We start from the raw sequence: 16,383 nt of genomic DNA, 5'->3' as shown, positions 1-16,383 counted from the left end.
TTTTGCTCACAACTTGAAGATAGAGCGCTTCTGTTTTGCACTTTGTCGCCCAATTTTTTTCCCCTCCTCTTTCATTCGCAACCTTTCTGACTCACTACTGAATTTCCATCCACTGCACATCTATTCCTCTCTCATTCTCAGCCAGTTTCTAGCCGTTCAAATTCAGATACAGGCACATCTCACCGAGCCTGAATATAATGGAATAGCTGTTTTTACACACAATTTATTTCCCTGTAAAATGTCTTTATACATTAGATTTATTACTATTACTATTCTAAGCATTTTTTGTTTGTTTTAGAATCTATGGTATGTACATGTTTTTACATGTTAAATAAAAAAATAAAAAAAAGATCAAATGTTCTTTTCTATTCTTCAAAACAATTAACTTGGCAATGATATTAAGTTTGTTTTAGATGCACCTGCAGTTTCCCTACTATAACATCAGCTATACTAAACATGTTTAGATATTGTGCATCAAGCAGAGAATTTACTTCAACCATATAAAAACAAGGGAACTATAGCGGTGCGAGCACATGTAACAGTAGAGCCTTTGCTATGATAATGTAGATATACGTAGGCCATTTTTGTCTGATCCAAATCCAACTCCAACTACATATATTTAACAAAAATCACAAATTTAATGTTGCATAATTTCCCTAGATAGTTTGCCACATATATGGATGGATTATGGGAATATGAAAGTGTATGATTATTAAGCTATAAAGACAATGTAATCACTTTCATAATGTTGACTACTGGGCTATGAAATCATAATTGACATTGGTTTCAGTAAAAATCACACTCTTATTTTTCTCTATCACCTTCGTAAATGCACAGGTAAAGATCAACATCCCCTCCCTTCCAACGATCGGGATGTCTGACCGGCTACACTGCGACATCGAGACTTTCCGGAGTGAAGGCGTTATGTCTGACTCTGGTCAGGTCTCCTGTGATCTGCCCCAACCTTCACGTATACCGCTGACACCTGAGGACAAAGGTACCCTCTTTCTAACTAACCTGCCCCTCTTATCGACCTCTTTCAAGCCAGGTATGAAGGGTTTTCTGTTAAAAACGATTTGTATTATTTGCGAGAGAAACTGGCACATGGCTAAAAAAGCTTTAGATTTATCATATTTTAACTGTTTTGCTGAGTAGTTTATTGTGGTTTTTCCACAGAAAGTTTGACAACTTAAAATTAGAATGGACATCTTGCATTGTGCAATATTGTGTGTTTAAATGTAATGGGAAAAAAAGCATTTGCCTCAGTCTAATCTATGTAACTTTAATTTAGTTTAGTTTATGTCATTTGCAGCACTATTGGAAACAAAACAAATACCTTCTCTATTTAAACAATTTTTTTCACTTAGGTAATAACATACGTACGTAGTATTACATACAGCAGAGAAGATTTTTCCTCACAACACATTCACTTTGTGTGTGTGGTACAGACAGTTACGTAAACATTGAAGTCATCATGCAAAGATGTGTGTCAGTGGTTTACCATCTCACCTTCTATTCATCAAAATATAGATTAACATTAAGGTGCCATCAATGTCGATGTATATGACATACCATGAAATTGTGTTGGCAGTCTGACAGTAGCAGAATAACAGTCATGGGCATAGAAAGTCACAACCAATTATGAAAAGTGAAAACAAATAAACATCAATATACATATATAGGAAGAACGACAGATGTATGAACAGGAAGTTGCATATATGAAGTGTCTATTGGACAATTATTGCATGTTTTAAGGTGACGGGTGTATTATTATGAGTTCTGAGTTCAGATTCTCCACAGCTCTGAGGAAGAGGGAAGAAGCTGTTCCTCAGTCTGTTTGACTGAGTGTGGATGGTTCTGAGTCTTCCCGAGGGGAGGGAGGTGAACAGGGGGTGACCGGGGCGAGAAGGGTCTCTTCTGATCCTGACGGCTCGTCTGTGTAGTCGGCTCGAGTAAATGACAAACAGTTTTGGGAGTGGCGAGTGAGGAGCCGACGAGCCATGATCCATATAGCATCTTATGCAGCTACATCATTAAACTACCAACAGGTGCAGTTAGTAACTCCCATTGTTATATATGAGAAGAATTAGGTGCGAGAATCCAATAATCAACATGTTAAAAGGTGTTAAAAAAAGAAATGTAAGATTGTGAGTGACTTTGACAGGAAGCATACTGGAAGTCTGGGTGCTCATGCTATCATCAGTCTAACACTGAAACCCTCTGACAAAGGCTCCTACAATGGGAATGAAAGCATTTCAAATGGAACCAAGGATCAATGAATGAATGAAGACAGTATGGATTGATGAATAATATTTTCCTTAACAATAAATGTGCAGTATGCATTTGTTTCTCTGATGCAAACAGCCTGACCAAGCATTACTGCAGATTGACGAGGCTCCCTTAATCCAGTTTTCCATTACACTGGGATGCGCCATGCCACACTGAACAAATGTTTTATGAATGATTTGAAGAACTTGACAAAGAGTTCAAGGTGTTCATGTTGCCCACAATGCCCCCCAGATCTCAGACCAATTGAGCATCTGTGGGCTACCCCATGAAAACAAGCTTATCCATGGCAGCTGTGGTTCACAACATCGTAGACTTAAAGGATCTTCTGCTAACATGTTGGTGCCTGAGCCCACAGCCCATAGGACACCTTCAGAGATCTTTAGAAGACCAGGGATCTATGAGACATTGCTATATTTGGATGCGTTAAATGTTGTGGGTGGTTAGTTGTCGTCTTTAGAATTCAGTCTGTTTTCTACTCCTGTTCATACATTTGCAAAACTTGTATCCTCTTCAAAACCTTTAACCTATTTTTTAAAACTGGTTCTTCTCTTAGATTTCGTGGCCGTGGCTATCAAGATATTTGTCAACGAAACTGTGCAGCTTGCCACACGAGAGTTCAAGTTCTACAACTGTGCTGCCACAGTGAAGAAATCTGAAAACACACCGTGAGTCTGGCTCCTAATCTATCAGTTCTGGTCTGTCACTCAGCGAAAATACACAGTGACACTGAACACAGCATCAACTGACAACCTTGATGTAAATGTATCACCACGCTTGAACAGATGAGAGATCAAGGCTCTGTTTGTAAATTGTGATGCATGGTAGTTTTGGATGCACCTCCTGCATTTTCTCTCCTCCTTTTATTACCAAGCCGAGGAAATTGCCTCAGTTTCCTTTTCATTAATCAAAAAATGAAAGTCGATCTCGCCAGTTTTTTCCCCCGTTTGTTTTTTTTTCTTTATTTCTTTCACACGGAGGAATGTGTGATGAACGAGCTTTGCTTATGTGAAGTTGCAGAGATCCATTTCATTGTCAGCAACATAGATTTTTGTGCCGGACGCTCTCTGATGAGTTTGCATGTTTATGCGCGCGCGTGTGTGCGTGTGTGCGTGTGCGTGTGCGTGTGCGTGTGCGTGTGCGTGTGCGTGTGCGTGTGCGTGTGTGTGTGTGTGTGTGTGTGTGTGTGTGTGTGTGTGTGTGTGTGTGTGTGTGTGTGTGTGTGAATGCAGCTGCTGGAGCCTAATTAATTGTATGAAAGCATTTTCTCCTCATCTCGGTTCTGTATCTTGTTTTTCTGGGTTTTCAGGTGCATGTCGTGCGTCGCCAGTTCGTGGGGTTGCCAGTGGAATACATTCGATCACACCTGCAGTGATATGGACGACAGCGCTGTCGGCTCCCACATCATCAAGCACCGTCAGGTCAGTTATTTTAAAGGTTACCTGCTAGTTAATGTCTAGGCAAGGACTCTTACCTCTGCTCTGATGGGATGTGCAGGTTAAGAGTTGCTGAAGACTGTAGCCGAAGTTTTAAAGGACACACCTTATCATCGCATGTGATGCGGCGCTTAAGCGATCCACATTCCTCCTGAAAATTAATAGACTCACAAATCCGACTATCAGCTGACACCATCTTGCATAACAAATATTGCCTGGTGGTAGATATCGATATACAAGTTCAGTTTCTGAGTGATACACTTATCTGTCACCACAGATGAGGGCGTATGTAAAGTGGTTGGAATATTTAAAATGTAAACAATTAAAAGTAGGAGAATTTTCAGTGTTTTGATGCCATTTCAGGGAGCAAAGTGTCCTCAGTTTGAGAATCCCGATCCTGTGCTGATCCCCGTCGGCTACAAGACTCAAATCAGCTTCGAGGGGATCAATTTGAATCTTTACCAGGTAAGGTGGCATGGACTTTGTGGGAAGCTTTTCTGACATTTTACTGGATTTCATATCAGGATCTCAGTGAACAAGATTGATAATGGTGTTTGGACAGTTTGTAAATGTAATAATCCCATCACGAAGATGAATTGCTTACTCTGTGATAAACAGACACATACAAATAATCTATTGCTTTAAATAGCAGGGCTTGATTTTGGACTACTGTCAGCTTAATTTACAACCTATGAGACGCAGATAATCGGGTAATCTTACAAACATCAGTCATACCCCAGGACAGAACCAAGCATGTCAGACACAGAAGGTGGAACGTATGTGGTCATCAGTTATCAAGATGTGGTCCCATGACCCAGTGAGGCCATGCGAGAAGTACTCGGCATGTATGAGCTCTATCTGCAAATCCAGGATCCATCCAGCCTTCCATCCATCTTCATTACCAGCTTTATCAAACTGTTGGTATCATAGTGGTCTTGACCCGTTACCAGCTACCAGTGGGAGGAATTAACAGCACAGCCAGAGACAACCACAGACACATTTACAGATGTGGGCCTTTTAGTCTCATCGGTTGACCTAAACACATCTGGTTGGATTGTGGAATGAAGTGAGTTCCTGCCCACACAGGAAAAACCTGCAAATTCCACAGAAAAACAGATCAAAAGCAAATCAAAGCAAAGTCTTCTCGGTGTGAGGCATGAGCGACCAAAATACAGTTCAAGTTGTGTTTGATTCACTTTTGTGTGCTTTCATAAATGATTGTTTGACACTGTTGAAATTTAGCAACAGATGATTTTATACCGTTTCTGTATACGTTAGTATTGTGTTCACAGTTCTGCTTGTTTAACCACTATGATGAAACTCACATAAGAACCAGAGAAGCTAAATTCCAACAACAGACGCGCAGCTAACAGCATTGATGCCGAATGTTTGGCGTATAGCACGACTTGTGAATTTGCCAAAATGCAAACTTTTCGGAGTGGGAACAGAAGGGCTCAGAAGAGTCAGCATGTACATTTCTGACTTTGCCCTGACAAAAGAAAGAAGTCGCGCTGAGCTGTGTTTGGAAAATATGTTGTGTATAAATGAATGCAACACATTTCTTGTTTTGTTTCTGTCCGGCTGTGCAGGGTCGTGTTTTCACCATAGGAACAGAGCTGATGAGAAATGTGGAGGAAGAGGTCAATTTTGAGGATGGTCCGTTCTACACTTTCAGCGGCTTCAATGTGAGTGGGTTTTCTGTTTTGTGCTCAACATTTCTTTCATACATCACTTTTAATTATATTCAAGCCAGGTTGCCTGTACTGGCCTTTGGACTGTGGTCTTGGTTATTAAAGTGCCACTTATATAACACTGAAGAGTAAAATATATTCAGGATGTATTTCAGTTTTCTCTAGCAATCTATTTTAACTCTATCGAAGTACGGCCGTTTATATGTTCCAGATTTATAAAATGAAACCCTTCTTTACCTTCTTTTCACTGTGATATTCTCTAGCGCCCTCTATTGGGCTCCCCTCACAGTGACTCCCCTCACTGGAGCTATTTTAACACCTCTCCACATTGTGAATTCAGTGATTGGGAAGCTCAAACAGTGCCTAGCCCCCAGCTATGTTCTTTTCCAACATTGATTTCTTCAACTGAAAATCTGCCAGACTGGGTATAAATTTTTTTTTTTTCTTTCTTGTGTTTTTTTTATTTCCCTTGGCATGAGAGAGCGGCAGCCCACACTGTTTGCTGAGAAGAGCTTAAGTGCCATTAATCACTGGATTCTGTATTAATAATTAATTTTCTTCCAATTTCTTAGTTTTCCTACGACAAGTCACCAGAGACCAATGTTCTTTTCTACGTGAAGGACAAGGAGTCTGGCAAGAAGATGGACAGCACGCTGAATGGTGCGTTCCTTGATTCTAATGTGGAAATCTTATTTATAATACCCTCTGTGCAAGCTGTGAGTCCCAGTATGATGCCTTCTATTAGATTGAACAGTGCTACCTTTAATCTCCAATTCAAAATTAATCAGAAATTTAATTGGTAATCATGGTAATCTACCATGTTTTTGACAGAAATAGACGGATCCTGAGGAATTAGCAGAAAATAATCGTGAGGCCTGTTCTGCATTTTATATTACAAAGTGAAATTCCTATCTTTGTCATAGAATGCATTTTATTTATTGACGCTGAGAGATTTAAGTGTGAATGGACAAAATATAATATTAATACTTACTTGTTTAGCACATTGGACACAATGTTGACTCAGTGTGCTTCACAGAAATGAGGAGAGGAAAGGCAAATTATCAAAACAATAATAAAATCCATCTCAAAAGATGAATTCAACAACAAATGCACTGAACAGTTGGGTTCACAGAAACATATTCAACAAGTGAGATAGTGGCAGTACAGAGAAGCACACACACTCGGATACACACGTATTGGCTGCCTCAAGAAACAATGTCTTAGGGCTGCTTTTCAATGACCTTTGTCTTTCCACATGAGATAATGAGTATGATGCAAAGTGTTGCGTCTTCCCGTGTAGTCACTCTGTACAACTGCTCCATGGGGAGGGAGGACTGCAGTCTTTGCAAGAACGCCGACCCCAAGTACAGGTGTGTGTGGTGCAGCAAGCAGAAGGCCTGTGTGTACGAGAAGCTCTGCAGCCAGCAGGGGTCCGGGGACCCCTACAACACTGAGTGCCCCAACCCCGAGATCACGGATGTGAGTAGCAACGGCGTAATCATCACTTTGTGTTTATCTTTAGACTGAAACCGGTGGCTGCTTTGAAGAGTTGCGATTAGCAGTGAAAAGACATCGACCGCAGTGATTGGATTATTGATCGGAGCAGTTCATCGGCCATGTAGTTTCTCTCTCCTCCTCTTGTTGACAGAAGTCTTTGAGAGTCTGTTTCTCCTTGGGAGCGAGTTGCAATGATCTTCAACATATCTTGATTGGATCAATTCTTTGTTTGATTACCTAATTGTTGGTGCCTCTCTGTCATTGCAAAAATCCATCGTTAATGGTCTGCATGTCAGCGCGACTCCAAACATACCACAGCCTGACTGAAATATCGGCAGATAAATATATCACAGACAAATTGCTTTTATTGTGTTGGTAATAGTTCTGTGCATGAATTTTAATGTGTGCTGTAGAGAGAACAGCGCTTTTGTGTTGAAACGTGAAACACCTTAATAACTACCTTGTAGATTGTCGCGTAAACCTTTAGAGATATTCAAGGTCCCCAGAAGAGCAATCACACTGACAATTGTTGACCCTCTGACTTTTCCTTTGATGCCTATATATGGATTTGACATTTTTGCTTTTCAGTGACATGGATTGGCATTTATGTCTTGCTCACTATAAATCTGAATAACTCAGTGACCCTGTCATGGAATAAAATATTCAGTGTCTAGCACCTGATCAGTTAATCTATTAAAAAAATAATAAAAAGGGCTAATTACTAAATCATGACAGCATTAGTAGCGTTTAGCTCATGTACTGCTGCCTCTTTATTACAACTCTACAGAGATGCCTGCATACCAGTACCTTATTTAACATTTATGTCTTTAAACTTTAAATTGCTCATTTTTCTTTCTCATTTAAAGCTCATTTTATCTGTTTAAATGGAGCCTCAGCATATATGTTGTTGTCAATATTTTGCTTATTATCTATCAAGTCTAAATCACTAGTACACTGTGGGATAGGGTCTAATACATGTGGATGTGATTCATACAGTATTGATGTAATTCTCCGCCATGGCATTGAATATTAAACACTGTAAGTCAGCAGAATAGTTGCTTAAACACACTGTGCAAATCTCTTGCATTTTCTTACAGCACAACTAATCGCTCCAAATCCATTTCAAATCCTTTCTTCCTATAAACACCCACTCCACCCCCTCACACACTGTATCTCCCCATTCAGATCATCCCTCGCTTTGGCCCCCTGGGGGGAGGCATCTCCATCACCATCCGTGGCTCCAACCTTGGGATCCATAAAGAAGACATTAAAAACATCACAGTGGTCGGAGAGCCCTGCATCCATCAGAAGGAAAAGTACTCTGTGTCCACCAGGTAATATCTGCACACATACAATATGAGTATACATGATCATGTACTCCGACTGCTCGAGGCTGGTGTTGAAACTTTTTATGGACACATTTCAGACAAAGTTTTGTTTTGTGTACTTTCAAGATCTTTATCTGTTGTGAGGAGTTCTTCTTCTTTGCTCAAGGTAACCTGGCTGTATATTTTAATTAGCTCATTATACCACAGTATTGATCTGACAGTCTCCAGACGCCGGTTGATTTAGATACAGAGGCTCGGTTTAGAAAAAGGAATGCCAAAGGAGGAAGACTTATTCAGACAGTTTCTTCAGTAAACAGAAAACAACATAAAAAAATGACAACATGACAAGTTAAAGGCTCACTTTCAAATTCCTTCTGCTGCTTCTCGAGGTTAAGCTGAAAACTTTACAGGTTCTAAGTTTGTGGTGGAAATCGGTCTTGTGAATCTTTTACCCCACAGACATTTGAACTGAATTTGAATCAGTGGAGACAAATAGAACACAATGGAGACTAGATAAACACAGTGGAGAGAAATCAGCACAAATCTACAAAGTAGATGAACAAATGAAGAGATATGATGGTGGGGGGGGGAAGGAAATGGAGTAAAAATATAAAGGACTTCTCACTTCAAGGATAAATATGCTCAAGGTACCACATTCTACTTTCAGGAGAGATGTTATATACCGAGTCTGTTTTGAAACAATGGGACCATGGGGGCACCGATAAACCTCACTGTATTAAGGCTTAACAGGACCCTGTTGTCTCACAAAGATGGGCCTATAAAGCCTAAATGAATATGTATTTTTTTGCTACTTTTGGTAAATATCACAAAGCTTTAAAATGCATATATTATATGTATATATTAGATAATCTGATTTTAACCTTTTGATTTTTATATCAGAGGTTTTTAGAGTGGGAGAATGCTCCCATCCCCCTCCCCAGTCCCCCTCAACTATCTTATTTTTCTCAGGCCTAATAGTATTTTTTGGTTGAATATCAGACATTATTTTTTTCATTCTTTTCGTTATTTTATTTTTTTATTATTGTTAAATGCAGGTGAGATTCGCGAGCAATACAAAGCAGCGCTGTTATATCTGTTGCGTCTTTATGTATCATCTTGAATTGTCATACTTTTGGTTTTCCACTAAAGCTTTTTTGTCATTTCTATTCCTCTCCCTTTCGCCTGTAATTGTATGTATTGAAAAGAAAAATCATATTACAAAAAGGCATCCGCCTGACCTGCATATTTTTCCTGCTGTGCTGAGTTAAAAACTCAATGTTGTTCCTCTGAATATAACACCAAACTATGGAAACTCCTGTGTTGAGCCCATAAAAAATGTGTTGAAAGAAAGTACCACTGGGATAAACTGCTGAATGCCACTCAATTATTTTTTCATAGCTTATGCCGGATATCATATTTTTGCCTTCAGAGCAGCCTGGATTCTTTGAGATACAAATTTATCATACTGAACTGATAGCATCACTCACACACTGACCACAGATTTCTGGTTGTCTACCCACACTCTCATCCACCTTGTCTCAAAGCTACTTTAATGGACTGAGCACTGTATCAAAATCAAAAAATGAATTAACTTCAAATCTTGCAAATATACTTCAGTCGCAGCTGTGTTTAAAAAGTGCTCACTTCATACAAATGGTCTATAAAAGAGAAAACAGCCACGTCGTTGCCCCACAGCTTCTAGCCAGAACTGTTGACACCTGGCAGGATGGAGCCACTTTTATGACAAATTCTTGCCCCGCCATCTGCATGATGAGACATAAACCTGGATTTATGAGACCAGATGGAGGCGCTTCACTCCTAAATCATTCACTTTTGGTGCTTACATGCTGCCTTCGCTCCTCTTGTTGGAAGATGTCCTGCACCGTCTTCCTGCAGGTTGCAACTTGCTTGCTTGAAGTCTTAAGCAGTATTTGTATGGTGATATTTTATTCTTTCACAACCCAGCTTGAGCCGCTAATTGTGGAGCCGAGGCCCTCCTGTTTCAGTCTTGCTGTGAATGAGGCTTGCTGTGTTATGCTGACCTCTTTCATCAGCAACACATTTTCCCCAAGGACTGCTGCAGACTTGGACGTGTTTCCCTTATCACACGATTACCATGAAACTCCAGACATTGAAATGTTGGTGAAAAAAAATCCCTGAGGGGTAAAACCAGCCAATCTGGCTGTAGGAAACGTTGTGTGTTGCTAGCCGCTTATTCAACATTACGCAGCTGAACCTGTTTAGCTTGCCTGACCATGATAAAACATGAACAGAATCCACGTGGGTTCAGTGTGTTTAATGACTTCTACTTTTCTGTTATTAACTATTTTCTTTAATCAGCCTGATTTCACACAAATACATTCGCAACCTTGTGAAGAATTAATCTACCTGTTTAAGAACAGTTGAGATGACTTAATTAGTGTTGGAAATTATGTCCTAAAGGTTACAGAATTCAACATGTGACCCCTAGGTTTGATCTCAGGGTAAATCTAATTGGGGAAAGTGATAAATGAGTACTTAACCTTCCCTCATTACCAACTCTGTCATCCTGCTGAGCATTGCCCCGAATGCCCCAGTGCAGCTACTGAGTGGCCGGCAGGTCAGACTGTGGTTGTTTTCAGCAGGTATGAATCTAACCTTGTGCATAGTCGCAGCATTTCTGCATGAAGAGAGCCGAGACCACTGTGAAATGAATAAATGAAGGTTAAAAACCTGCTCTGGCAACTGACAAGAAATTGAAGCAACTTAATCACTGCAGTCATTTTTTAATTAAAAGTATAAGATATTGTCAAGATCCATTTTCTTCAATTTGATAACCTCACCTTGGGGTTATAAAATATTGCAATGGCCATTTTCCATTTGAATTTCGTGAGTTAATCATAAAATAATTAGCAAAAGAATAATTAAAATGAACTGCTTGGTAGACGAATATCACTAAATGTATTTTATCATCCTCTCTTCTGTTGTTGTGTTTAGTGTGGTGTGTGAGATTGGCCCTCTTGATGCCAGTGGGTTAAACTGGGGTCAGGTGACGGTGGAAGTCAACGGTGGGAAAAGAGGAACCTCCAGCATGTACTTCACCTACAGGGTGAGTATACACACTCTCACGCACAATATGTTTTTCTCTCCACAACTCCAGTATGAAGTAGTAGTACAGCGTTTCATCTGGAAAATGAACATCCGAAGCGCTCAGTGAAGTCCTCGTCACAGTGTACCAAGAGCATGCAATTAACTTTTTTTTGAATTTTCCCTTTTCTTCCCCCTTTACCCCCCTTACACTCACCAATTACCAGCATGTCCTTAATCACTGCATCCACGAACCTCCTTGCTCATCTTCCTCTTCTCCTCGCTGGCAGCTCCATCTTTAGCATTTGTTACCCTACATAGTTATTATCTCTCCAACATACATGAACTTATTTTCTCTCACTTTCACCACACGAGTTGTCCCCCTTCGCCTATGCCTTATTTTTATCCCTGTCCATTCTGCCAGTGAAGATCTCAACAACCTCAGCTGTGCCACTTCCACTTCATCCTCCCGTCTTTTGCCCACTGCTTTCCTCTCTACACAATAAAACATAGCTGTCTTACGACTATCTTTTAGACATTCCCCTTCTACCGAGCCGAGATCCTTCTATCACATGACATGCCATTAGCTGGACCATCCAAATCTGACATTATGGTCTACTTATAAATAAAGCATCTGGTTGCATATTACGATTGTACCACACTGTACAAGAAAGCTCGAGGGTGTATGCTTTCCTCTTTAACCAGATGTTGTGCAGCAGTTCCCCTTTACTTGCTAATGCTTTAACAGGCTACAGTGTAGCTATTTAACTGGCTTTTCATATCTCTGGCTCTACTAAAGCTTCACCACAGGGGAGTGCTCCTCCTAACTGTTTGCTCAGCATATTGAGCCAGATGTGGTGCTTGCACGAGTCTGTGTGTCTGAATGTTTCTGATACTGTGTGTCTCGGGGTAGGTAGATCAAGGAGGGTGAGAGAAAGTGGGTCTGTTAATGACACATTGCCGTTTCTTTCTGTTGGTGGAATGAAGCTTGCAGGGAAAAAGTGAGCCTGTATTCACGATGTATGCGTTGACACTGCCTCTCTACCTTTACTAGGACCCGATTCCCGATGCAGTGACACCTGCCCGAGGTCCAAAAGCTGGGGGGACGCTCATTACAATTTCTGGGACATTTCTGGAAACGGGCAGTAAGGAGGATGTAAAGGTTCACATCGGAGGAGTGGACTGCACTGTGTAAGGAGTTCATTTCTCAATAATTGTCATTCACTCCAAAACACCAATTCTGTTTCAACTCAGCCTCTCCAGTTGATAGACCTACTTGTTATTCAGACATTGTGTTGCATGCAAATTCTACAGTAAGCACACTTTGAAGCCCATAAATTGATTTTTTTTTTTTATGTTTATGAAGCAAAAATGGAATTGACCTTAACGTTGGTGCCGTAAGCAGGAGGGATTTATTCTCATACAATTTGCCTGTGCTTTTGGGACCGTGTGTTCTGTCAAAACCAGTCCACAGTGACATTTTAGGCAGAGGTAACAGAAAAATAACGAGCAAGAGAAGCAGCAAAGCCAAGATTTAACAAGCTGTCAGGCTGCTGCCATGTTGGCTTCGACTGCACGGTGACCTTGTGTGACCCCCACCACCACCCCACCCTACCACCCTGCCTCACTCCTTTAGCCTGTGACTGTGAGTACTGAGCTGTGTCCTTGTCTTGGCAGAGAGGACTTCGGGGCAAAGATCACCTGCAGGACAGGAGAATACCGGGCGGAAAAGGTGCCCTCCGACCTTCTCCCCATCACGATGAAGTACGGAAAGAGTACCATAAAAACCATCCTAAGTGCCTTCCAGTTCTGGGAAAACCCCATTATCCTGGACCACCACCCCAAAGGAAGCTTTGTCTGGTTAGTAACAAATAGCAGCTGTTTACGTTCACCCTTCCCATTGATTACTGCTTTTATTTTTCCTGCAATCTGTACATCCAGATGAATGTGTAGAGAAAATTGTATGCTTTATTGACTGTGACTGTTGATCATGAAGATATCCTGCTCACTACTTCTGTCGTGAAGTTATTCAGAGTGTGTCCAGTTTCAGTTGCAGTACGTGCCTAATATATGCCACTTAAACGACAGAGTGAAAAATCTGCTGTCATGAAATCTGAAACATGCCTTTATTGCTCCAAACAATGGACTTTACTAATTTTTCTGGTCCCCTGATTGTTTTGCCTCTAGAACCAAGTTGTATTTTTGGTCTTAACTGACATTTCTTGAAAACCTTTAAAAAGATCGACATCAAACTAATTTATGAAGCCCAGAGCCTGTTCCAATTACTCTGTATAGCTCTCAAACAGGTTCACCCATACTGGGAAATAGCTGAGTAAGTCTACACAAACTTGCATGGAAATTTAGACCCACCAATTAACCTCAAATGTATGCTTTATGACTGTGGAGGGAAAGGTCAATACCCAAAAAACATTAACTTTTTAAGTAGTTTGTTCTTGTGAGGTAATATTTATTCCTGTGAGAAAGTTGATGAACAATTCTCTTTTTTAAAAAAAAGTTTTAAGAGTTAATCTTGGATTTGACATTCTTAAATATGGAAGCACCAATACTTGTGCAATTATGGTGTCCACATCATGATATCTCCTTACATTAGTGATCCCATGACCCTCCATCAAGCCACCCCATGGGGCTCAGACCTGTGATTTTTGAGAGAAATATATCTAGTCATATTGGGTAGGAGTGATGGATGTGCACGGGAATTGGCACTAATTGCTGACAACTTTGACTGACCTTTTGAGCCTGTTACTTCTGTCAACACTCGCCTAATAGCTGTGCAGTACCTGCCAGACAGAGCCACTTGTGAGGTCGAGGGCTCTCAGTCTTATTTGAAGCACTTTCAGAGACTCGTTCTCTTTGATCTGACTGACATTGTTTCTGCCAGACGAGTCCACGTTTCCCAAATCTCTGTAACAGATGTGGTGGGAGAAATGTAATTGAGATTGATATAAATAAGAAATGGAGAGATCGGCTGACTTCCCTTTATAAACCTTCCTTTTCTCTTGTTCGAGCGTTTGAAGTTGAGAAGCACAAAAAAACAAAGACCCGTAGAGTCAAGTTGTCATTGAAAATGAGGTCAAACACGATAGTGTAGTCTGTGAGAAATTGGACAGTTGCAAAGGCACCTGTTTCTTTCTCAACCCTTCAAATTACTGTCTGAAACCTTAGCACAAGGTATTCATTCCCACCAATTTTTTATTTATTTATTTTTTTTATGTAAGAGTTGTCCTCCCAAGATTTGCTGAATCTGGCTGTGTTTGTGTTTGCGGAGTACCTTCCACACTTTCATGTGATTGGCTTAAAATTGGCTGAATAAATTGAAATTTAGGATGTTCTAATAGACTGCTTAATAATTGCTGGAAATGGATGCATTAGATGGGTCCCCCCCCCCCCCCCCCCCCCCCCAACCAGACTAATTTGTTTTCATCTCCAGCGAAAATTACACCAGGTACAATTTGCGAAGACCATCTTTCTTTCCGTGACTCTCCCAATGAGCTTGTCTTCCTCTTTGTTTGTGTGGCTGGGAATACATGTGTTTATATGTTGTTTTTTATGTGTTTTAGTGGAGGGAGGAACATTGTGGTGACTGGCTCCGGTTTTGACCAAATCCAGACCGCTGTCATGAGAATCCAGGGGGGAAACACGTCAGCTTTTGAGGTTCCTACTCATTTTATTTATCAGCATCTCTGTCAACACATCACGCCGCCTCTTTTTTCTTTTATTTCATCACTCTTTCTCTCAGCTGTCTCTTTTTGATGATCTGCCTCTCCATCTGTCCCCCCCACACTGTGGAGGGCCACTGTTCGATTTCTCTGCATCTCACGAGCCCATGACTCCAGTAGTGATTCATTCAAGCTCTATGAAGCATTTCAACTGCTTCAACATAGACACACACCAGCACACACACACACACAACCACACACACACACACACACACACACACACACACACACACCAACTCCTCCTTGCTTCCGCTAATCGCTGAGATGCTCATAAACCACTTTTTTCCACCGTAAATCTTTCAAACCTGTAAGGGTTGCAGATGGCAGTGCCATTGTTTTCTCTCACTCGAATGAAGCCATGTTTCCCGTCCAACATAAACAGGTTGCATTAACTCTGCCAGGAAAACTTGAAGAAGCTGCCTTCAGCGTGCTGGTGCCACCTTCCCTCCAGTGTTCTAGAAAATGTTGAGCAGTAGCAATTTTGTTCATTTAACTTAAAAGCCCTAAATTTAACACCAGCATTAAGGTTGAAAAAGATTATGTGACTGCTGTGCCACTCTTTGCCACTTTATTCCCGGCCAAGTCCCTGGGTGCTCTTACCCAGGGACAGTAGAGATTTGAAAATACTTAAAGCTGCCACAAACTAGCATTGGATGTAAAGTGTTATCTCAAAGGCCTTGGCTGGTCAGCTTCATAAGCCTCTCTTGGTTTAAGTCCATCCACTGAACGAGACCCAAATATGTGGACTCATTATTGCAGCTGGCATATGGTAAAAACATGCTGATTTGTAGGTCAGGTTAGCAGCTTAAGGAAGTGATTTCCCTTTTATTTTCCTGTAATGTCTCTCCAGTGCTTGTAATTTTAAACAACGGCTCCTGTGGGAAGCATCTGTTTGTAGTTAAACATAGATGTTATCTGTGTGGAGGTTTATCCTCTGATAAGTTCAAATAAGTTGCACAACACAGCCTTATAGGAGAAGTTTGACTCTGTGTTGTCACGTAGTAAGTACCGATGTTAATTGTTGCATCGCCAAATGAGCCAGGTGAAAAAAGTATTTCACCTTTCACAATATTATCTGTGTTTATTTAATATTTTACACAATTACAAATCTCAAACTGTAGCTCAAGCTACATTAATACATCTTTGACGCAGACATACTTCTTCATCTATGCTTCACTTGCAAAGGATGGCAGTTATGTTATAGCATGAGTTTAACATGTCGTCCTTGAAATTGTATTTTTAAGAGGATCAGACTTGTTTGCAGACCCGTGCGTTTGTGTTCCCAGCAAACATTTTACAGTCTTCAGACATTCATGACTCCCAGTGGAGTGACACTAATGAC

The 16,383-nt window shown here is 40.7% G+C and overlaps 1 protein-coding gene across 1 annotated transcript in view; it reads left to right on the top strand.

Annotated features, from left to right (window-relative positions):
* plxnb2b (plexin b2b) overlaps positions 1–16,383 on the top strand; it is a 134,449-nt gene that overhangs the window by 90,940 nt on the left and 27,126 nt on the right. Inside the window, exons 8-19 of the mRNA XM_080474484.1 lie at positions 838–997; positions 2,843–2,954; positions 3,596–3,707; positions 4,086–4,187; positions 5,312–5,407; positions 5,986–6,073; positions 6,714–6,892; positions 8,096–8,244; positions 11,215–11,326; positions 12,359–12,495; positions 12,982–13,164; positions 14,883–14,976. Of these exons, the coding sequence (XP_080330610.1) occupies positions 838–997; positions 2,843–2,954; positions 3,596–3,707; positions 4,086–4,187; positions 5,312–5,407; positions 5,986–6,073; positions 6,714–6,892; positions 8,096–8,244; positions 11,215–11,326; positions 12,359–12,495; positions 12,982–13,164; positions 14,883–14,976 (1,524 nt within the window). The remainder of the gene's footprint in view (positions 1–837; positions 998–2,842; positions 2,955–3,595; positions 3,708–4,085; positions 4,188–5,311; positions 5,408–5,985; positions 6,074–6,713; positions 6,893–8,095; positions 8,245–11,214; positions 11,327–12,358; positions 12,496–12,981; positions 13,165–14,882; positions 14,977–16,383) is intronic.

The sequence above is a fragment of the Lipophrys pholis genome (assembly GCF_963383615.2).
Source record: "Lipophrys pholis genome assembly, chromosome: 11".
Taxonomy (NCBI): domain Eukaryota; kingdom Metazoa; phylum Chordata; class Actinopteri; order Blenniiformes; family Blenniidae; genus Lipophrys; species Lipophrys pholis.
This window is presented reverse-complemented; position numbering and strand designations above follow the sequence as displayed.